At 37.7% G+C, this 23,806-nt stretch overlaps 1 protein-coding gene across 1 annotated transcript; it reads left to right on the forward strand.

The window, feature by feature from the left end:
- Window positions 1-4,118: 4,118 nt before the first annotated feature.
- On the forward strand, window positions 4,119-21,909 carry SAYSD1 (SAYSVFN motif domain containing 1). Its single transcript, XM_003769029.4, has 2 exons — window positions 4,119-4,394; window positions 21,275-21,909. The coding sequence occupies exons 1-2, from the start codon at window positions 4,257-4,259 to the stop codon at window positions 21,608-21,610; spliced, it is 474 nt and encodes a 157-aa protein (XP_003769077.1). The 5' UTR covers window positions 4,119-4,256; the 3' UTR covers window positions 21,611-21,909.
- The last annotated feature ends 1,897 nt before the right edge of the window (window positions 21,910-23,806 follow it).

Consider the following 23,806-nt stretch of genomic DNA (forward strand, 5'->3'; position numbering starts at 1 on the left):
AAATTTAGAACACAAGGTTTTGCAAGGGTTAATGTTGAAAAATTACCCATGAATGTTTTATAAATAAAAAGCTTTAATAAAAAAATGATTGTATAATTTTGAATGCACCATTTCCACTTAATAGTATTAGCCTCGTGTGCCTAACTCATGTCCATTGCATCACCTAGCTGCTCTTTATATTCCTTATTAAGTCAACCAAGCCTGTATTGGGTTACAGTTGGACATAGTATAACTTGACTCTGACATAGTGATGTCATTTAGATCTTTTTTGAGAATGAAGGACTAACAACCAACTATTAATAAGTCAATAAAGAAAAAAAAGCATTGGTTAAGTAATGTTACCCCTTGCCACTCCTCCTGGGCCTGGCCTTGCTGGTCTTATAGACTTAGACACTGATGGGGTCAGAAATAGCTATAGTGATCCCCTGCAAGCACGTGACAAATGTCATCTGCCATCCTCACAGATCAGACAGAATTATTTAAGGGGAGTTAGTCCTATTTTCATTCTCTGTCTTATGGCTCTAATCTCAGAGTTATGAGATTGGAGATTTCCCACTGGAGATTTGTCAATTCCCATGCAATTATAGAGCTGCTTTCACTTGGTCTATTAATGATTACTCCCTTTGTTTTGTTTTTTATTGTGGTTATTTTGTTTTGCATTTTTTAAAACAGTTTAAAAGCAATTGTTAGAAGTGAACTTGACTCAGGCTCATACCTTTACTTCAGGTTTCACGCTGGAATAAAATGAGGCACTCCTAGGTCATTCAACAGTTAACACTTTAGACATATCATAAAAAAGGATACTCAAAAGGACACATTATCTTGAACAGACCTAGTTCCCCTTGTCTCTATGTGGAAATTCATCTGGTCAACAGGGTAGCATATGTGGCCTTGGAATATCCCCAAAGTCTACAGGGCCCCAGTTCACATAATGAGTCAGATAATTTATGTCCAGAGGCTAGCAGAAAGCTGCACCAAAGCAAATACCTTAGTCCTCTGACCAAAACAGATCTCAGGGACAGCTTTTTTTCACTTTAGGAGGGAAACTAGGATAACTCAAATGTGGGGAGAGAGGTCAACCCTGGTAGATAATGGTCTTATCACACCATGTGTTCTAGAATTTCTAGTTCCATAAATCAGCCTTGTTCCTCTGCTACAAAAAATGTTTATAACCCTCTTTATGGAAGAGATTGTGATTAGTGCATAAGGCAAATGCTAAGAGCAGAAGCTAGCTAGCTTGCCAGCCAGCCAGATATATAGATACATAGGTAAGTAGATGATAGAAGATTGATACATACACACACACACACACACACACACACACACCCCTACAAAGAGCTGTTTTATTTCTGGCTTCAGATTAATACTTGTGGGCCAATCCAAATGATTAGGGTTTTTTTAATTAAAAATTTTTATTTTTCTAAACATATGCAGGGATCTGGAATTATGCCCAAAAAGTTATCAAACTGTGCATACCCTTTGATCCAGCAGTGTTTCTACTGGGCTTATACCCCAAGGAGATACTAAAGAAGGGAAAGGGACCAGTATGTGCCAAAATGTTTGTGGCAGCCCTGTTTGTAGTGGCCAGAAGCTGGAAACTGAGTAGATGCCCATCAATTGGAGAATGGTTGGGTAAATTGTGGTATATGAATGTTATGGAATATTATTGTTCTGTAAGAAATGACCAGCAGGATGAATACAGAGAGGCTTGGAGAGAATTACATGAACTGATGCTAAGTGAAATGAGCAGAACCAAGAGATCATTATATACGTCAACAACGATACTGTATGAAGATGTAATCTGATGGAAGTGGATTTCTTTGACAAAGAGACCTAATTCAGTTTCAATTGATCAATGATGGACAGAAGCAGCTACACCCAAAGAAAAAACACTGGGAAATGAATGTAAACTGTTTGCATTTTTGTTTTTCTTCCCGGGTTATTTCTACCTTCGGAATCCAATTCTCCCTGTGCAACAAGAAAACTGTTTGGATCTGCACACATACATTGTATCTAGGATATACTACGACATATTCAACATATATAGGACTGCTTGCCATCTAGGGGAGGGGGTGGAGGGTGGGAGGGAAAAATCGGAACAGAAGTGAGTGCAAGGGATAATGTAAAAAAAAAAAAATTACCATGGCATGGATTCTGTCAATAAAAAAAAAAAGTTACTATAAAAAAAAAACCATATACAGGGATAATTCTTCAACATTAACCCTTACAAAAACCTTGTGTTCCAATTTTTCTCTCCTTCCCTCACCCCCTCCCCTAGATGCCAAGTAGTCTAAAATATGTTAAACATGGTAGAAATATGTTAAATCCAATATAATGCATATATATATATATTTATACAATTATCTTGCTGCACAAGAAAAATCAAATCAAACTGGAAAAAGGGAGAAAGAAAGTAAAATACGAGCAAACAACAACAAAAAGTGAAAACACTATGTTGTTCTCTCAGTTCTCACAGTCCTCTTTCTGGATGTAGATGGCTCTCTTCATCACTGAACATTGGAACTGGTCTGAATCATCTCATTGTTGAAGAGTGCTACACCCATGATTAGTTTTTAGAGCAATCAAATATTAAGTATTTACTGTAAATCAGGCAATAAATTAGATGATGGGGATACAATTAAAAATTTTTAAAATAGTCCCTGTCTTCAAGTAGCTTAAATTCAAATGGTAGATCGGGGTGAAGGTGTACTTTTTTTTTTTTAATTATAGCTTTTTATATACAAAACATATGCATATGGGAATTTTCCAACATTGACCCTTGCAAAACCTTCTGTTCCAACTTTTCCCCTCCTTCCCCCCACTCCACCCCCAGATGGCAGGTTGACCAATACATATTAAATATATTAAAGTATATGTTAATTACAATATATGTATACATATTTATACAGTTAACTTGTTGCACAGGAAAGATCAGATTTAGAAAGAAGGTAAAAATAACCGGAGAAGAAAAAAGCAAAAATGCAAGGAAACAGAAAGAGTGGAAAATTGTTTTTTTGTTTTGGTTGTTATTTTGTTTTGCATTTTTAAAAAACAGTTTAAAAGCAATTGTTAGGAGTGAACTTGACTCAGGTGCCCTTTTTAAGAATTATTTAAGAATTATATATTTTTGATGTTTGATCCCTATTTGAGACAAATCCATTTCAGAATGACCAGAGTTGAAAAGGACGGTAAGCAAGAATATAAGAATTATAAAGCCTGAGTTCTATTACTTTCGATGTGTGAGGTAAACGAGAATTTGGACGCGCTGTTATTAAGTTTTGTAATTGACTGAAGGAATAGGAAATTGACTATCTTTAGCAGCTACAGTCCAGAATCAGCCCAGCTGATGCAAAGACATCATTCTTATCCAGGTCCTGAATGGGATCAGGGCATGAAATCCCTGGTCTGGATTTAACGGAACAAATGCATTATTAGTCGTGGGACTGAGGGCCGGTTAATTTTTCTCTCTTGGTCTGATTCTTTTTGTACAGCAAAATAACGTTTTGGTCATGTATACTTATTGTGTATCTAATTTATATTTTAAATATATTTAACATGTACTGGTCATCCTGCCATCTGGGGGAGGGGGTGGGGGAAAGAGGGGAAAAATTGGAACAAGAGGTTTGGCAATTGTTAATGCTGTATATATAATGCATATAACCTGTAAATAAAAGGCTATTAAATAAATTTTAAAAAAAAAAAATTTTTCTCTCTTGACCTCCGTTTCCTCAGCTGTACAATGAAGGGTTCGGGCAACACGTGCCTTGGGGTCTCTTTCCCCTCTAATGCTGCATCTTCTGAGGGTTCAACAAAGATTTATTTTAAACTCTGCTGTATCCTCGGGCGAGAAAACTCTTCCTGAAGCTCCCCGTCGGGACCATAAATGCCACATAGCACAATCAGTCCTGTAGGAACTCTGAGGATTCGGGCTATAAAACCGCAGAGAACTGAAGGTCTGTGAGCTTGAGAAATTGGCTAAGGTCACGGGAAGGACTAAGACCCGACCTGCAGAATACGGCTCAAGATGCCACGTGACCTTCTAAAGCCCGATTCAGAATTCCCTCAAGCTTCGGGTGCCAAGGAGCCCCTTCTGCGCGTGCGCATGACGCCAACTCGCGGGAAAGTCAGTTAAGCCGCCGGGGAGAATGGAAAAGGGCGCCTGTAGGAAGTAACGCGCGCGCGCGCGCACAAGGCCCAAGCGAGGTCACGAGATCACGCGGCGGCAGCTCGCGCTGGCGTCCGTAGGGGCGAGCTCCATGGAGCAACGGTTAGCGGCGTTCCGGGCCTCCCGGAAGCGAGCCGAGCTAGAGGGAGGGCCCAGCTGCTCGGGGAGGAGCGGAAAAGCTTCCCCATCGCCGTCTCAGGCGCAAGGGGGCCCGGGCGGTAGCACTGAGGTGAGACCGGGAAAAGGGAGAATCTCAAAGGCCCGCCCTCCTACCCCAATACTCCAACTTAAGCTCCGCCCGCTTTGGGGGAGGGGGCCAGACTCCGCCCCACCGCGTGATTGGCGTAGGAGTCCCCGCCCCTGTCTCGATGACGCTGCTTGGTTACCTTGCCAGGGAGGAACTGTTCTGTTCTGTGCTGTGCTGCCTTGGCGGCTGTAAGGCCGGATCTAGTCCCTCCTCCCTCTCCTCTCCTCCCCTGGTGCTAGAACTTGCTGCTCTCAAGCCCTGGTTGTCATCCAGCATTGGAAATTGAAGTCACTTCCTTTTTTTTGCAGAGCGGGCACCCGCCCTTAGCTAAAGAATGGAGAGGGACTTGGGACGTGGGGAGGAAGCACCTTTGGCATCTTTCCTCCTCTGGGCTGGTTGTCACGTTTAAGGGCTTTTAAAGCGGCGTCCGGACCACTTTTAGGGTGCTTCGCTTAAAACTGTGCGAGTTGTAAACAGCCAGTGGAAAATGATAAAGTAGCATCATTAAAGTCAGTAATGGGGCGATCAGGAGGTTTCGTGGAGACAGCCAGGAAAGCCTGAGTTCTTTTAGACCCTGCCCAGCAGTGTGACCCTAGGTTAATCACTTTTCTTCTTTTTTTTTTTAAATAATAACTTTTTATTGACAGAACCCATGCCAGGGTAATTTTTTACAACATTATCCCTTGCACTCACTTCTGTTCCGATTTTTCCCTCCCCCCTCCCCTAGATGGCAAGCAGTCTGTGTTGAATATGTCGTAGTATATCCTAGATACAATGTATGTGTGCAGAACCAAACAGTTTTCTTGTTGCAACAGGGAGAATTGGATTCAGAAGGTAAAAATAACCCGGGAAGAAAAACAAAAATGCAAGCAGTTTACATTCATTTCCCAGTGTTTTTTTCTTTGGATGTAGCTGCTTTTGTCCATCCTTGATCATTTGAAACTGAATTAGGTCTCTTTGTCAAAGAAATCCACTTCCATCAGAGTACATCTTCATACAGTATCGTTGTTGACGTATATAATGATCTCTTGGTTCTGCTCATTTCACTCAGCATCAGTTCATGTAAGTCTCTCCAAGTCTCTCTGTATTCATCCTGCTGGTCATTTCTTACAGAACAATAATATTCCATAACATTCATATACCACAATTTTCCCAACCATTCTCCAATTGATGGGTATCCATTCATTTTCCAGTTTCTAGCCACTACAAACAGGGCTGCCACAAACATTTTGGCACATACAGGTCCCTTTCCCTTTTAATCACTTACCTTCTTTGTGCCACAATTCTCTCATCTGAAAAAATGGGAATAATAATCATACCTGCCTCCCAGGGTGGTTGTGAGGATCAAATGATAATGATTGTACAGCATTTAGCACAGTCCCTGGTACATAATGAGCACTATATAAATGTTAGCTATGTTAGCTATTGCTATTCGACTTTGATCCCTATTTGAGACAAATCCATTTCAGAATGACCAGAGTTGGAAAGGACCGTAAGCAATTTTATTCAGCCTCCTCATTTTGTAGAAGAGAAAACTGAATCTCCAAAAGATTAAATATGGTTTGCCTCCAGTGCCACAGCTAATAATCATTAAGTGGAAGAGCCAAGATTCTAACTATTCTGTTGATATCAAGGCTACTACTTGTAGTATAATCTGCTTTAGAGATATGATTGAGATATTCCAAAACATTTCACTGTTGAGGTGTAGCCAGTGAATACTATGTGCTTCCATGACTTTTAAGCCAAAGTAGCAGTTTTTGTGTGACTGCATTCAGGGAAGAAAACTGAATGTTTTGAATTAGTATGTCAACATTTTAAATGATAATAATGCATTTTTACAGCACTCTAAAATTGATAATGCAATTTTCTTCACAGCAACCCTATGGTTGTATATCTAGGTGTACAAATGTGTGTGCGTGTGTGTGTGTGTGTGTGTGTATGTATAAGTAGTATAAGTATAGCCATCTCCTCCCTTCATCCCTCTCTTCCAAGATAAAGTCTCCTGAGTGAAAGTAAATGAAATAATACCATCAGTATTGTGGATGGATTTTGAGTCAAACCTTTCCATTTATGTACTCTATTAGTAATCATTTATTAGACACTTACTGTGTGCCAGGCACTGTGCTAAATGCTGGGGTTACTAAAAGAGGCAAAACAAAGTTCCTGCCCCTAAGAACCTAACAGTCTAATAGATGAGACAACATGCAAACATATACAAATAGGATAAATAGGAAATTAACATTGGGAATAACAGATAAATAACATGTAATAGAATTAATAAAAGTTGGGAAAGGCTTCCCATAGATTTCAGTTGAGACTTAAAAGGAAGTGGAGAATTTTATTTTTACCTTCTTTCTAAATCTGATTTTTCTTGTGCAGCGAGACATTTGTATAAATATATATACATATATTGTATTTATCATATACTTTAATATAGTTAACATGTATAGGACTACCTGCGACCTAGGGGAGGGAATGGAGGGAAGGAGGGGGAAAAGTTGGAACAGGAGTTTTTGCAAGAGTCAATATTGAAAAATTACACATGCATATGTTTTGTCAATAAAAAGCTTTAAATAATAAAAAAAAAAAGAAAGAAAGAAAGTTGAGAGAGTGTTCTAAGCATGGGGAGCAGCCAGAGAAATTTTCTGTAGCTGAGAGATGGAATTTCTTGTTCATAGAACAGCCAGAGGACCAGTGTCACTGGATATGTGTTTGGGATTAAGGTGTAAGACTGGAAGGGAATGAGGGGATTAGGTTTTGAATGGCAAGCAGAGAATTTTTTTTTTATCTTGGAGGTGAAAGGAAGTTTATTGAGAGAGCTGAGGATGACATGATCAGAATTTCCCTTTAAGAAAATCACTTTAGTGGCTGAATGGAGGATAAATTGGAGAGATGAGAGTCTTAAGGCAGGTTGGCCCTCCAACAGGTTATTGCTAATCCAGGCATGAGATGATGAGGGGCTGCACTAGGGAGGTGGCAGTTTCAGGGGAGAGAAGGAAATTGACATGTCTTCTTTTAACATATGGCATATGGAGTAGGGGAGCAGAGAGAGAAATAATGAGGGGTGGAGAGATGACAGGTTTTGAGCTTTAGGGACTAGAGAGGATGGGGTTGCCTTCTACAGTAATAGAGAAGCTGAGAGGTGGGAAGTTTTGGGAGAAAGATTAGTTCAGTTTTGTACAGGTTGAGTTTAAAATGTCTGCTAGACCTCCAGCTGGAGAATAGCTTTTCTATTCCTTGCTTTTTTCCTTTTTTCTAAATTCATTCTAGAATTCATTCATATGAACTTCGAGTAGGGGGTGGCAAGGTGGGGTCAGCTAGGTGAGAGAATGTGTTGAGGAAGGCTCATTTTCCTAAGTTCAAATCTGGCCTCAGATGCTTTCTAGTTATGTTACTGTGAACAAGTCAATTGACCCTTTGTGCATCAGTTCTTCATCTGTAAAATGAGCTAGAAAAAAAAAAAATAGTACATCACTCCAGTATCTGCCAGGAAAAACCCAAATGGAGTCACAGTCAGACACTATTGAAAATAACAACAGTGTAAGACAATTGGAGAAGTGAGACTGGAGGTTAGCAAAGAGTTTGAGGCAGAAAAGGTCGATTTAAAAACCATCAGCGTAAAGATGATTGAAGCTGATGAGGTCACCAAATGAAATACTATAGAGGGAGAAGAGAAGGGGGCCCAGTACAGAACCTTGAAGGTTATCTATGGTTAGAGGACATGATCTGAATGAGGATCTCAGCAAAGGAGACTTGAGGAGGAGTGCTAATCAATAGCAAACTGAAAAATATAAAAGTATAATGTTAAAGCATTATTAAAAAATTTAAGACTAAATGTTCCTCCCCTGCAGGGTCTATTCAGAAGAACTTAAGGTTTGAAGGATGACTGATTCTCCCCCTCATATTTTAAGTAAGCCCTAAACCATTTTTTAAAAAAGCATTTTCCTTTGTCTTTTAACAAAGTTTTCCATATTAGACATGCTTAGAATTGTAAAACATCTTATTTTAAAGAAAGATTTTTTTTGTCAAGGAGAACTTGAGGAAACATTATTCATTTTGTGGTTGAGTGTGATGTTTCAGAGTACTGCTTGTTCTGTGTGAAATACAGAGAGTAGCAAAAAAAAAAAAAAAAAAAAAAAAAAAGGTTCAGCAGGGAACAAACAATCCATTTTCCTGTTATGTATTTTTTCTAATTTTCTTTTGTGAAGTTTATTGTCTATTAGAGCTCTTTTTAGCAAATAATTGCTTACAATTTCCTGAGTGATTTTGTTCTTGATCTTGCACAGTCGAAAACCAAACTTGTAATAGTAGAATCAGTTTGTTGGCTGTATGTCTTATTGCCAAAGGATTATAAGATCATTGAGTCAGATATAGAGACCCAACTCTGGAAAAGTCCCCATTATTAAAAACCCAAATACTGAGAGAATGACACTATTGGTCCAAAGAGGAGTAGAAAATGCTGGCTATCAAACTTTGGTCATTATTAGTGCTGCATTTTCATAAGGGAGTCAGTTCTCAATTCCTTTTATTTGCTCTGGTATGAAAATTCTCATTTAAATCTTTCCCCCCCAATTTACAGTCTATCTCTATTTTGCAATTTCCGTAGAACACTGTAACTTGTCATAGATTTCTTTATCTTTCCTTTTGTAATTACTTCTCTTCAGTTAGTTATTGATGTGAAGCATTCCACAGTATTTTTTTCAATGTGTCCTAGATTATGTGAAGCAAAATTAGACTTAAAAAAGTAAAGTATTATTTCTTCCAGTGAAAAGGCTAGCTTTGTGGGGGGGGGGGGAATGGAGCTTTATTCTTTTGTACCCTTAGAAAGCAGAGAACATAGATCTTTTTTTTCCCCTGAGACAATTGGGGTTAAGTGACTTGCCCAAGGTCACACAGCTAGGAAGTATTAAATGTCTGAGGCCAGATTTTAACTCAGATCCTTCTGATTTCGGGGCCAGTGCTTTATCCACTGTTCAATCTAGCTGCTCTGAACATAGAACTATCTTGAAAATCTTTGGGATAGGAAAGTTATTAAATGTTTCATTGAGATTGAGCGTCATCTGCCTTTAAAATGCCATAAAAGGTGACTTAGGGTTTGTTTGTTATTTTAATTTTCTCTTCCTCTTCTTGGAATTATCTTGTACTCATGGATCATCAATAATATTAATTATTATTTATTATTATAATTTGTTACCTACCTTCTTTTTTAACAGCAAAAAGGGTAATTTTTATTATGTTTTCTATTGGCTGATGATAGTGATGTATTTGATCACAGATGTTATGTAAGAGAGCTTTGTACGAGGTATGAACATGTTTTCTACTTATGAGAGACTTATGGAAAACAAACAACATAAAAAAGTTAATTAATCTTACAAAGTAGCAAATACATAGTAGAACAGGACCTTCATTAACATGTATAGGAGCTCCCTCAGCTTTCTTTTTCTCCTGTGGTTGATTCCTGATTTACTCCCAATTTGCTGGTTTTGCTATATAACATGTTCTATTTTCCTTAGTCTTCTATTAGAGGACACAGGAAGGGGAAGGCACTAATATACTATTATCTCCCCTGAGATAGGCAAACCCTTATCACCTGCTTCTTTAATTCCTACTATTCATTTTCCCTCTATTGAGGCAAAACTCCTTTTTTCTAACTTAGATTCTTCATATTCTGATACTTCTCCAACTTAGTTCTTTTCCTTCTTCAGTCTTTTCTCTCTTCCTCCTCATTCCAGTGTGCTTTTTAGAACACTTCTTCCCCCGCCTTTCTCAACCTCTACCCCACTCCATATTTAGATATCTTCTTTATATCATCCTATCTTGTTGAACATAATACAAACTTGTCCATCTCTGGAATATACTTCATGCCTGGATGTGACATAAGATAAAATACCTCATCTTCAGCATTGCACCTTCTCTCATGCTCCTTACCTACTGTCTAAGAAAAAGAGATTCCTTGTTCCCTACTCCCATTTCCAGGGTATTTGCCTGCTGCCATCCCTCTTCAACCCCTTTTATTCTGTTTGTTCTACCCACCCATATCACTTGATCCAAAGCTTTGTTGCAGTAATCCAACCAGGCTATATTCTTTCCTTTCTCAAGAAATTGCATATTTGCATTTCATATTTCCTTTTTACTTTAATCCCAGCTGTCATTCCTAGTAACTTCATCATATACTGTAATAGCACATTAAAAACCCTGACCTACTTCATTAATTTTCTCAACTACTATAACCTGAATCTTCACCTCAACAACTCCACTGGAGTGATCATTGTTACCCTCAAACTGTGTACCTCCAGTATTTTGAACTCTTATATTCCCCTGTGTGATCACAATTTTTTGTTCTTCCATTTCCGCCTGATCCTCACACCTAAACCTGACTTCTGCAGGTCTTCCTGGTTTCCTATGTCATCATCTCTCAGGCCTCATTTTTCTCCCTTCATAGTCTTGATTCTGATTAACCATTTCAGCCATTCATTTTTCTCCACTCCTGAATCTTTAGCCCTATTGTTTATATCTACTAGTCCTTGACTCCAAATCATCCCTATCTTCTTCACTTCTTTTCCCATTTACTGAACACTGATAGAAATAATACAATTATGTCGATTATACAATTATGATATCTAATTTCAGCTGGAACCTAATTTCTGCATAGTAATCCCTTTATTCTTTTTTCAAGATTTTGTTGTTTTCTCTTTGGTCACAAGGTACTTCTCAAAAAACCATCTCATCTTTGTCCTCAACTCCCCTCCTCTTGTGCCCCAAATAGTCTATAATTAGGCATAAAGATTGACAGGGTGATCACATTTGACAATGTATGTAGCATTCTGCACCTATAATCCATTCCTCCTCTACTGAGTGTGTTTCATCTTCCATCCTTTGAAATGGATGGTTATTGTATTTAATATGATTTCTTATATCTTTTTTGTACTTTTGGTTTTTATTACTGTAGTCATTATGTATGTTGTTCTGACTCTGCTTTCTTTCAGCATCAGTTCATGTAATTCTGGGTTTTTTTGTGGTTCTATTTTTCCAAATTGCTCACTTTGTCATTTCTTTATGGTACAATATATTATGATACATTGGGTTTACCACAGTTCGCTCAGTTCTTTCTCAGCTGTTTCAACAGCATCATTGTACTATTACAAAAGTTCTGTGAATGGAACTTTTCTTTCAGTCTTTTGCCTCTTCTGACTATAACCTAGTAAGTCTATTTACCGGGTTAGTGACTCTTCTTGCATTATTCCAAACTTTTACCAACTAGTTGGACCAATTTATGACTTCACCAAAGTATATTAATGGACCTGACTTTCTTTTCCTAGTTGTTCTTTCACCACTCATCTGTTTTTTAAAATTTTCTCTGGAAATTCTTACTGAGCTTGGGTTCCTATCTTGGTCTTCTTAGCCACTGTAATAGCTTTTTGTGGTCAAGCCCATCCACCCCTTTTTTGTTGTTTGTTCATTTTTCTAACCTATTTCTTGACTTTGAACTTTATGTTAAAGTTCTCCACTTCTCTCAGACTATAAAGGCACTGTCTTAAGCTTCAGGATTTATCATACAACCTTTATCATACATCTGCAAGTTTTCCTTGCTTCAAGCTCTCTTGGTCTTTGATTTGGTGTTTATCCAGGAAGGATGTCTGCATCTTGGTCCTCAGACTGTGACCAGAGCCCCTCTTCCCTTGTAACTGACCTCTCTACCATGGAACTTTGACTCAGAACTGCGCAGGATTGTAAACTCCTGAAGCTGCTCTTGCTATCATGTCACAGCCATCTCCAAGGCCCCCCACTGGTATTCCTGCTGTACTCCGGACCTGTGCCCACTCCTGTGTTACATTCTCTCCTCCACACCTCCTAAGTTGTCTTAGGCCAGATAAAGGTGGTCTTCTGTTGGTTTTGCTGCTCCAAAATTTGATTTGAGGCATTATTTTAAAATTGTTGGAGGGGAATGTTGGGAGAGTTCTACTGGGTCTTGACTTGTAATCTTGGCTTCCATCACTAGTGACCTCTTATTTGCCATATCTAGTCTATTCTCTTCTTTTTGGTCTATTTCATTTGACAGCACTGATCACCCTCTCTTTCCGAATCCTTTTCTCCTCTGTAGATATTTTCATGACACTTGTCATTTAGTTTTCCTCCTTCCTGCTTGACTTTGTTCTTCTGTTCTTTTTTTGGTTCATCATCAATATCACATCACCTGACGGTGGTTATGCCCTGAGTCTCTGTCCTAGACTCCCTGCTCTCTCCATACTCTGTGTGTGACTTTCTTTGGGGTTTAATTATCATCATCTTACCATTGGCTTGCAGATCTATATTTCTAGCTGGCTGGCTTATTTGTCCAGATTTGTGATCTATATACCCTGAGGCCACTGTGGAGGCAGACTTGCAGGCCGGTCCTTTCCTTGAATTCAGGGCCTGTTTGTTCCTAGAGGAAAGGCACAAGAGTCAGGGATTTTGCCTTGGAACTCTTCCTGGCTCTGGTCTCCAGGCTGCTGAACAAGGCCCAGTCTGGCACCCAGGCTCCTTCTAACTCTTTCTACCTAGTCTGGCCAGTCATTCCTCTGAGCTTAAGTAAATCCTGCATCACCAGTTACCTATTAGACATTTCAAATTGGACATCCCAAATATATTTTAAACCCAACTTGCCTAGCATAGAGTACCTTTCCCCTAAAGTCCTGGATTTTCATTGAAGACACTATGGTATTCCCAGTCTCCAAGATATGTACCCTCATTATCTTTGACTCCCCAGTTCCTCTCACCCCACATGTCTAGTCAGTTGCATCTACTCTTTCTCTCTACTCATATAGCCATCATCCCAGTCCAGGCCCTTCTTACTTCTTGTCCAGATTATTACAGTATCTCAGTCCATCTTTCATACAGCTGGTAAAATGATTTTCCTTAAGTGCAGATCTCGTTGTGTCACTCATTTATTCAATTTCAGTAGGTCACCATTGTCTTTAGGATAAAATAGAACTTTGTCTTTCCAGCTTTATTATATTACTGTTCCTCTTCACAACTCCTCCTCTGATTCTGCAGTCTTATCAGATCTTTTCTCTGCTCATCACAACTGGCATATCATCTCTTGTGCCTGTGCCTTTGTTTCATCTTCCATACTTACAATGCCCTTCTGAACTCTTCCTAAAGAACTTCTCTTTCAGATGCAACTCTAGCACCATCTCCTGCATATAAACCTTTCTATCCACCCAAATGCTACTTTTCTTTAAAATTTGCATGTATTCTTTTTATAAATTTATTCTGTATATACTTAACCTATGTACTCATCTCTCCCATTAGAATCTAAGCTGCTTGAAAGTAGGAACTGCTTCATTTGTACCTTATTCTCAGTACCTAGCACAGTATCTAGCACATAGTAGGTACTTATTAATAAATGCTTGTCAGTTGAATAATTTTGTTCCCTAAAAAGTTTTTGGACACTTAAAAATGAATACGTATAGCTTGTTCAGGTTCAGTTGTTCTCTCTTTTTAAAAAGTATCTTTCATTATTTCTCTTACTTGAAAACTCATAAGGATACCTTCTTTGATTTTTGTCTTGCTGATTCTTAGAAATTTATTCATCAGATAAAACCTACTTCATTTCATTCTTTCACCTTGACAAAATTTTTCATTAAATTAAGTAAGGTAAAAACTTTTTCAGTCAGTAACAACTAGCTGGCTTTTTCTTTCCTGGAATAAGTTCTTTGAGGCCAGTATTTTGAAATGACTTTTTTTTTTCTGTTTCTTGTCTCATTCACAAGTAAAGCAATAGTATACCTTTAATCTTCGTAAAAGAACTGTCACTTGCAGATTCTAAGATATTCTAAGGATATTTTTCATACTTAATTCTTCTCCAGAGAGTTTCACATTTTGAACATATTTTAGTATCCTAGATTTAGAGCCAGAAAGGATATTAGAGGACTATGGCAACCTTTTGGTGTCCTCTAATAAAAGGTTCTATCCTTTTAGTCTAGAAGCTAAAATTACTTCTTGATTTGGGGATATTAATGGCAATAGTTTAGGATATTGTGCAGTGCATTTAGCTTTAGAAATTTGATAAGTAAAAATAGTAATCTCCTGAATGGTCTTTTTGTTCTTTCTCAGTTATAAGAATTGCAAGGGGCATGTGACAAGATCTGCGTATCAATGCAGTTAGTTATTTAACAGAAGTGATGTAGCACAAGTGAGGAATCCAAGCTTATTTCACAACCAAGTAGTTAAGTCCTGTCTCTGAACTTTTAAATTTAGCTCACCATGAATATGTAAAAAACACGAACATGATTGCTATACAAAATATATTGAGAATTTAGGTAATGGGTTTTACCATGTATAGAGTGCAAAATATTTAGAAAAATAGACTTAGAAATAATAATATTTACTGAAGAATATCTGCCACAAATGACAAAACAGTCTGCTATATATTGAGAATTTCATGCATATGACCATGTCCCAGCCTGTCCTCCCATGCAGAATATTAACTAAAGCTTGAACAATATATGAGAACAAGCCAACCAATGGCTTTTCACTATCTCCTCTCCTCCCCTTCTTCCCCTTGAACCAAACCACATTTAACTACTTCCTAATGTTGCACAATTTATAGCAAAACAGTGAAGGAGAGAAATTCCATTTCCATTTTGAGTTTAGCAGAAAAATTGCAAAACAAGGAAATTTCCATTTGACAGAATATGAGTTGTGTTACCTTGTGTTTACCCCTCTGTACATACATATTTTCCTAATAGACTGTAAGCTTCTTGAGGGCAAGAATTTTCTTGTTTTGTATTTGGCTTGGCATTTGCAGTCTATTGCAAATGCTTAAATGAATCTGTAATAATCTCACTGACTGAATATTTTCTTCAATGAAACAGACTGTGTTCTTGTCTGAATCCCTTTAATAAGTTTGCCCCAATACACTGGGGACCTTTTTGCTTCCTCTTAGTTAGGATGTCACTGGAACACAGAAACTTTCCATTGATAAGTTTCCATTGATAATCCTTTGTTCCTGCCACATGACTTGATCACCTTGAAAAATAATCTGTGAAAAGCAGAATTTTAGGAAGGATAATCTGACTGCAGTCAGAGGTTGAAGACAAAAAGATCAGTTCTCGAAAAACGTAATGAGGGCCTTATGATAGTAATAAGAAATAGAATTGCACTAATGAGAGAGCCATTGTGAAGAAAGAATCACGGACTTGATGAATGATAAAATGTATGAGGAAAGAGAAAGATTGCTTCTGAAGCTGAGTATGGATGACTGGAAAATGGACAAGTTTGGAGGAAGAGAAGTGGTTTTAGGGGAAGGAAATTGTTTGGTTATAGACATTTGCTTGAGATAAAGGTAGATCATCTCAGTAGCTGTTAATATCTACATTTAGAGATGCATAAAAAACTAACTTTTCTAGTGCTTTAAAGTTTAAAGAACACTTCCTCACATTCTGAGAAGTAGGTAGTGAAAGTATTATTGCCTTTTTATAGATGAAGAAACTGAAGATCAGAGACAACTTGTTTAGGTAATTGTCAGAACTAGGATTTGAACCCAGGTCTACACCTAGCAGTTGGTATAGTGGTTAGAAATCTGGATTTGGAGTCGAGAAGAGCTGGGTTCCAATCATCTTGCATGGACATGGCTCTGTCACTTGGGCCAGTTACATAACTTCCAGTTCCATAGGCAACCCTTTAAGACTTAAGCTACAGGACAGTTACTGACCTGTTAGTGATAAGAGGTAGTTTTCTTACCAGAAGGAAATAACATTTAATTAACACTGTTATTAATTACATACCAGCTCTACATCTCCTCCTTTCTCCTCCCTACAAAAAACAAACAAACAAAAAAAAAAACCCTCTTTCAGCTGTCTTTTTAAAACTTGCCAATTTCTGTTAAGGAGAGTTCATCATCCCATTTGACTAGGTTTATAACCTTCGATTAGTTTTGACCTCCATTTACTGCCAAATTCCTAGAAAAAAATCACCTAAACTCTTTTCATTTTCTTAGCATCTACTCTTTTTTCAGTCCTTTATTGGACTACAAACCCTCTCATTTGAGTGAACTTTTTCTTGCCTAGATTACCATTTATCTCTTAACTGCTAGATCTAATTACCTTTTTCTCAATCATTTTCCTTGACTTCTTTGCAACTTTGGATGCTGTTGACTACCTGTTTCTCCTATAAAGTCTCTCTTCTTCTTACTTTATGACACTGTTGTCTTCTGGTTCTCTTCCTCATGTCACTTTAATGGACCATCATCCTTCTTTTCCTCACTCCTTGCCCCTTAGAGAGAGTGTACCCCAGGTCTCAGTTTTAGGCCCTTTAAACTGTCTCTTGGTGATCTCCTTTGCTGCCAGAAGTTCAAGTATAATCTCTGAAGATGAATTTCAAATATTTCCAAGTTTCCCCATCAGCTACCAGCTAAACATCTATGGATAAACATTTCATCCAGGATGTCTCATACCCATCTTGTTACACATTTCCAAAGACTTGATTATCTTCCTAGTCCAAACCTGCTTATTCTATAAACTCTCCTTATTTCCATTGAAGGCACAATCATCCCTTCTAGAAACAAAGTTTAAAAAATCTTAGGGTTATTATCTTAGATTCTAATTTTTCTGGTACACCCCCCCCCCAATCCATTTAGTTGTCAAATCTTGTCTTTACTATGTACATATCCCCTCAACTGTTTAAAACTTTCTCTAACTCATGTAACCACTGCTTTTTTAGTTAAATTTCTCACTGTCTCTCTTACATTATTTCTCCATTAATATAATCTCTTATATCTCCAATCCATCTTCCAGCCAGTAACCAAAATAATAACTTCCTCAATCACAGGTCTGACCATTGATCATTGATTATTCATTGACTTTCACTAGCTACTTTCCAACATCCTCTGTAATAAAATACAAACTGCTCAGCATGACTTTTGAAACCTGGCATACTGATAATGATTTAATATTTTCTGACTTGTGTCATGTGATAGGAGGTTTTAGAACTCTTCATTCTAATCAGCCTATTACCAGATTTCTTAAATTCATCACACAATTTTCCATTGATCTGTACTCGAAAAAGAACATCCTCATCTCAAATTCCCCAAATCCCTATGTCCTTCTAGGGAGCAATGTGAGCTGCTTCTTCCCTTGTTCTCTTTCCTGCTCTAGTCTACTGCTCTCCTTTGTTAGCGCACTCCTCCTCTTTACTTCACCTTGTAAATTCTTAGTTGGATTTTGACATTTGTGTGAGAGAAAGTGTGGCCTAGATCTAAAGAGCTTTCCTTGGAGTTGGAAGATCTGGGTTCATGTTGTACCTCTGACACATTAACTTTTTTTGTGTGACCACAGCCAGATTGCTTAACTTTACAGTATCCCTAGCAACTTTCCAAGATTAGAAATGATACACAAAATTGCTTGTCTGCATTAGCAACTTCTTTGTACTCTGAACTCATAGGAATGGACCAAATAATACCCCAAACTCTTTTTATTGTGTATGTATTATAAACCCTCCAGGAACATGTAAAGGATCTTGGAAGCAAAGGCTATTTTTTGTTTTTATATTTCTAGTACTCAGATCAGCACAATGTTTTTGTTGAATTGAAATAGAGAGTGAAGGTTTGGGGGAGAAACTGAGGCTGGATTAGGATAGCATGTTAAACTCTGAGAATGGTTGAATTCTTAGGAGGAATGAACATGGGGAGAAAAGAACAGCTTTTTGCTACCACAAAAAGTAGTTATAAATTTGGGGTATATACTGAATTTTGTATTTTTTAACATGTGAAAGGAAGATATAGTCTTCTTTTCTGTTTGTTTCTCTGATGGTTCCCATCATAAAGCTAGATCTTTACAATGCTTCAGGAAAGTTAATCAAATCTGTTAAGATGATAATATTCTTAGAAAAATGTTTATTGTTGATAAATTGCTTTTATATTCTGTTGGTGTTTTTCCTGGTTCCAAGAAATCTTGCAGCTTTGTCCTTGGCTCCTGCCTCTGCTTTCTTCAGCCTCCAGCTCAACTCTGTCTCATGGCTTCTCAATCTCCAGTCTGTGGCAAGTAGTCTTTTCTTCCAGAGTGTTCTGTCTCAGAGCCCTATTGATGTTCCGGAGAAATTCCCCTTTCGCTCCAAGAGCTTCCTTCATTTATGTGATTTCCCAAAGGTTAACTCCACCTTCTGGAGGGAGAGGGATTCTGGGTTATTTCCCAGAGTGCTCTCTGGTCCTAAGGGAGGTGTGAATTCAGCTCTCATACTAGCCCTGAACTCTTGTGTGAACTCCATTGAGTACTTAGATACTTGAGCTCTCTAAAGGTGTGAGCACAAGCATTGTTCAATCAGTTCCACCTAATACCTTGTTTCAAGTTCTGGCCCAAAAGCAGATCAAATCAACTCCAATGTCTTCAACATTTTGTAAAGAAATGTCTTAACACTTTGTAAAAGATTCCAACAATATTCTATATAGTTTTAAAATGAGTTGGTGAGGTTATGTACATCTTATATACATCCATGGTATATTATTGCTATAGTAACAAATTATCCATCACTGAAGATTTTGTGTGTTGAATATAAATGTATATATCACTCAATTGATTATCAGCATTGAGAGGCATCTAGGCAATGCAATGAATAGAGTGCTGGGCCTACAGTCTGGAAGATTTGAGTCAAATATGAAGTGGAGTGTAGGAGACAAGATTATGAATTGGTTTTTGGACACATTGAGTTTAAGATGTTTATTGGACATCTAATATGAGATGTCTTAAAGGCATCAGCAGAGAGTTTGAAACAAGAAAGGTGGATTTGAGAATCATCTGCATAGAAATGGTAATTAAATCCTTTGGAACTGATATGCTCAAGTGAAAAAAATATAGAAGGAGAAAAGATATAGGACATAACCTTGAAGAAATCTATGTTTGAAGGGCAGGGTCTAGAGGAGGATCTGGCAAAGGAGAAAGAGATGATCTGGAAGTGAATGGGTTTTGGAAAACTCTGAGAGAGTGATCAGCAATACTAGAGGCTACAGAAAGGCCAAGGAGAATGAGGATTGGGAAATGGCATTGATTTAGCAACTATGAAATCATTGTTGATTTTGGAGAAAACATTTTTTGTGGAATGAAAATGTCAGAAACCGGGAGTTGAGAACTGAGTAGTGAGAAGGGAGAAAGTTCAGGCACCTTTTGGAAGTGGTCTTTTGGAGGAGTCTTAACTACACAGAGCAGAAGAGATAGAGGAAGATATTTAGCCATTGGAAGGCTCAAGATGGGGAAGACATGGTCATGTTTGTGTAGTGTTGTTCAGTCGTGTCTGACTCTTTGTGACCTGTGGTCCATACTCTCCATGATATTTTCTTGGCAAAGATTCAGTGGATTAAGGCAAACAGATCTTAAATGACCTACCCAGGCTCACCCACAGGTCAGAAGTGTCTGAGGCTAGATTTGAACTCAGATCTCCCTGACCAGGCCCAATGTTCTTTCCTCTAAGCCATCTGGCTGCCTAGCTCGTTATGTTTGTAGGCAACAGGAAATGAACCAGTAGACAAAGAGGGACAGAAAAGGAGTGAAAGAGTGGGGTTAGCAGAGAGGAGGCAGTCTGTGAAAGGAGGTGGGAGGAATGGGATCACTTGAAAATACAGAGGAATGAGTAAAGATACCTTGTATTCTTGGTAAAGATTTAGTAAGGCCTCTTCCTCATATGGAATGGGGGTGAAAGAGGAGATAGTGGCAGACAGCATCTGGATGATGGCAGATGAGGAAGAGTGAGAAGAGGAAGCTCAGTGAGCACTCTTAGTTTTTTCCGTAAAATGTGAGACTATGTTCTTTGCAGAGAAGATGAGAGGAGGAGAAACTATGGGAAGTTTGAGGAGAGAAAAAGATTTGAAAGAGCCTTTATAGAGACTGAAATTGTGGGTTGATAAGGAAGATACAGTAGCACTACTTACAAGCAATGAGGACTCGGTTGAGTTGTAAATGTAAATTTGCCATTGGACCCATTCAGAACATTGTGTGATTTTCTCCACCATCTTTCAGCAGTATAGGAGCAAAGGAGATGCATGATGGGAATGATTCAAGGTGTGCGTTGGCTAGGCATAATCAACACTATAATAAGAGAGCATAGACATTCTAGAAAGGGCAGTTTAAAATCAAATTGGTTCACGAAGCAAGAAAAGAAAGTGACTAGTGCAGGAGAGAGAACCTGTGAGAGAACTGAGGGATGAAGGGATTAAAGGTCCTAGTACAGAAGATACATAGGGTTTGATAAAGGAAGGAAAGGGAGATTTGAAAAGCCAATAGATTATGATCAGATAAGGGAGTTTCAGAAGTCTTGAACGTGGAAATAGTACATTTGGATTTGGATTATAGCAAAATTAAGAATGTGACTACTGTGTAAGGAGAGATAAAGGGTAACTATACAAAGTGTGGTAGAAATAGCATAGAGGAGTAATTCATGGGAAGGGAGTGGGTATTTGAGGGAGAATCATTATGCATGTTGAAGTATGAAGGTAGGAATTGGGGAGGAGAAGAAAATTTTAAGCCAGGTGTCAAACTCATTGAGGGAAGAAAGGGAGTGACCCTTGGAGGTCTGCAGATAATAACTTAATAGGATTTTGATTAGATGATGGATAGGAATCCTAGGCACTATATAATTACTAGCTATTATAATGATAGCATACAGTTTTTATTAGATTCTGTCCTACTAAATGCTGATCCATTTTGATTCATCTGAAGAATTTAAGAACTCACAGGTAGCAGACCTAACCTCTGAGCTCTTTGTTGATTATTTTAGAGGCTAGAATGAGGAAATAGAAACTAATGAACCAGAAAACTTTGAAAAGCAATAATAACTGCCATTTTGGATTTTGTCAGCTTTGTTATCCTTGATTCTTATTTCTGTTTATTTCCTAGGAAACACTTGAGACTCAAGGAAGCCCACTACAGAATCCAACAGCTGTTTCTTCATCACGATGGGACCAATTCTTTCTCCCTAATGTTATATTCTTGAAGGTGGCACTTTGGTTGGTCTTACTGGGACTGTTTGTAGAACTAGAGTTTGGCCTGGTTTATTTTGTTCTTTCCCTGTTTTATTGGATGTATGTCGGCACCCGTGGTCCTGGAGAAAAGAAGAAAGGAGAAAAGAGTGCTTACTCTGTGTTCAACCCCGGCTGTGAATCCATCCAAGGAACCCTGACTGCAGAACAATTTGAGCGAGAATTACAATTTCATCCCCTGGCTGGGAGATAGTCCTTGTTTTCCTGAGTTTTCTGCCACTTCGGTATTCTTTGACTATCTAGCCCCCCTGAGCCAGACTGGAATTAATATGGGCAATCTTTTGTCTATGAGTGGTAACTTTGTTCTTGGAATTCCATTTATCCATCCATTCACCCCTTTTTTCCTGTCTGCTGTTATAGTACCAATGTATTTGTTTGCATTTCCATCTTTAAATTTTCTTTTTTTCTGAGAGTCACTAAAATCCAATATCACAATTGATCTGGTGTCATTTCCAAAAATAACATCTTTAATAAAGACTTCTCTTTCTGATATTTATTTAGACCAATTTTAGAGACATGGGATGGGGGTTGCATTGTAAAGTATTTAACTAATTTGAAAAAATGATTCATTCCTTCACATGAAATGCTACATATTAAAAATCTTATCTGACAGTAAATTCACCTTTTCAGCACTATGAGAATCATAAACATCTTTTAAATATATATCATCCTCAAAGAAAAGGTGAAAATTGCAGTTTGCTTTTCTATTACTAATGATATTGAATATTACAGAATGTTACAGATGGATGGGACCTAAAGAATTATCTAGACCAATGGTTTTCAAACTTTTTGGCCTTTGGACCTTTTTTTCTGCCCTAAAAATGATTGGGGATCTTCCAAAGAATTAAGTTTTTGTGGATTATATCTACCAGTATTTGCCATGTTAGAAATTAACATGTCTTAGTAGTATTCTGAAAACAGTTTTGATCTTGTGGAGCCTCCTTGAAATATTCTCATGTTATATTTTGAGAACTTCACATCTAGCTAAATCCTTTATTTTATAAATAGGGAGACTCAGGCCCAAAGAGAGGAAATGATTTCTTCAGGAGCATAAATAGGGATAGGAACTAGATTTTATGATTTTAAGACACTGTTTTTTTTTCCTATGTTATACTCTTATTTCATAATGGCCATGTCACTTTCTCCTCCACTCATCAATTTTCACAGATTGTAAAAAGACGGGCATAAATGGTCAATTTACCATCCCACTTATATCTTTCCTCCTTATGTTCTTTCCCTATCATTTAGGGAAAGGAGGAAGAAAAGAAAGAACAGTACTGGTGGTGTGTAGTGGGAAGGAATAGAAACATGTCAACATTGGTAAATTTTATAAAGGGTTGTTAAAATTGTAGCTTGTATGCAGAGGTTATTCCTGGAAGAAGCATTCCAGACTCACTAGACATATGGTATAAGGGACAGAGGCTTCCTGGACTTGTCCTGGTTTGCTCTAATCTCTGGGACAATCATTTTATCTCTTTGTCTTCATAATATTGTAATAATATTTTCTTTCATGATAGAGAGCAAAATCTTTCATGATGCCTCCTTTTTTGCAATATTAGTTTAATTAAACTAATATTGTGACAGTTGACTCTTGGTATATGGGATTCCTACTAAGTAAAAAGTTTAAAATAATTCTATTCTTTGAGTCATATTTATAAGTAAGAGAAATCTGTCTCACTTTTAAATGATGGTTTTGGATTATATGTTTTCCAAATCTAATTCCTATGATTTTAGTACAAAATTAGACATTTTTTTCAAACCAAAGATTCAAAGAATTAAAGATCTCTTCAATTTCTAGATCCAATAATTAACTCATACTTTAAAGATACCTGATTTTAGTCATGTGAGTATTCCCTTTGCCAATGCAAATCACAGCTTTTTCTGTGCTTTAGTACTTGATTTGAGAAGGTATGGGAAAAAAAGAGTCTTCTAGTGACCAACTCTTAAAAACTCTTCTCACTTAGGTGGTACCTGGTGACACACATGTTCATCATTGAACCCTACACAAACCCCTTACAGCATGGTAATCTCCACTCTACTTAGCTGAGATAGCCTTTAAGGACCCATGGCCACACTCATGGCATGATGAGCAACTTTAGTAGAAGCCATTGTCTTACATAAAAGGATTTTTATTTGAAATGTAGTATAATGTAGGGAAGTTATAAATTTTTATTTTTTCATTATTGTTTTCTATTTACTGCAACAGAATTTCAGCCAACTTGCTTATTAAGAAAAGCATTTTTCTGGTTGACTGCATTTTCTGAAGAATAACTTGAAATCCTTTTTCTTTGTAAATTTTGTTGAAAATCATTTGTAAGATGAATTAAACCCCTTTTTAGGCCTCAGAGTAGAAAATGGTGAACACAGTTAAATCTCAAGTCTTAGTTCA

The sequence above is a fragment of the Sarcophilus harrisii genome, chromosome 4 (assembly GCF_902635505.1).
Source record: "Sarcophilus harrisii chromosome 4, mSarHar1.11, whole genome shotgun sequence".
In the NCBI taxonomy this organism is placed as follows: domain Eukaryota; kingdom Metazoa; phylum Chordata; class Mammalia; order Dasyuromorphia; family Dasyuridae; genus Sarcophilus; species Sarcophilus harrisii.

Bases quoted from the DNA above. Each gene is read 5' to 3' on its own strand.
- SAYSD1 (XM_003769029.4), top strand. From the start codon at position 4,257: ATGGAGCAACGGTTAGCGGCGTTCCGGGCCTCCCGGAAGCGAGCCGAG. The intron at 4,395-21,274 runs GTGAGACCGGGA...TTTATTTCCTAG, and splicing joins GCCCGGGCGGTAGCACTGAG to GAAACACTTGAGACTCAAGG.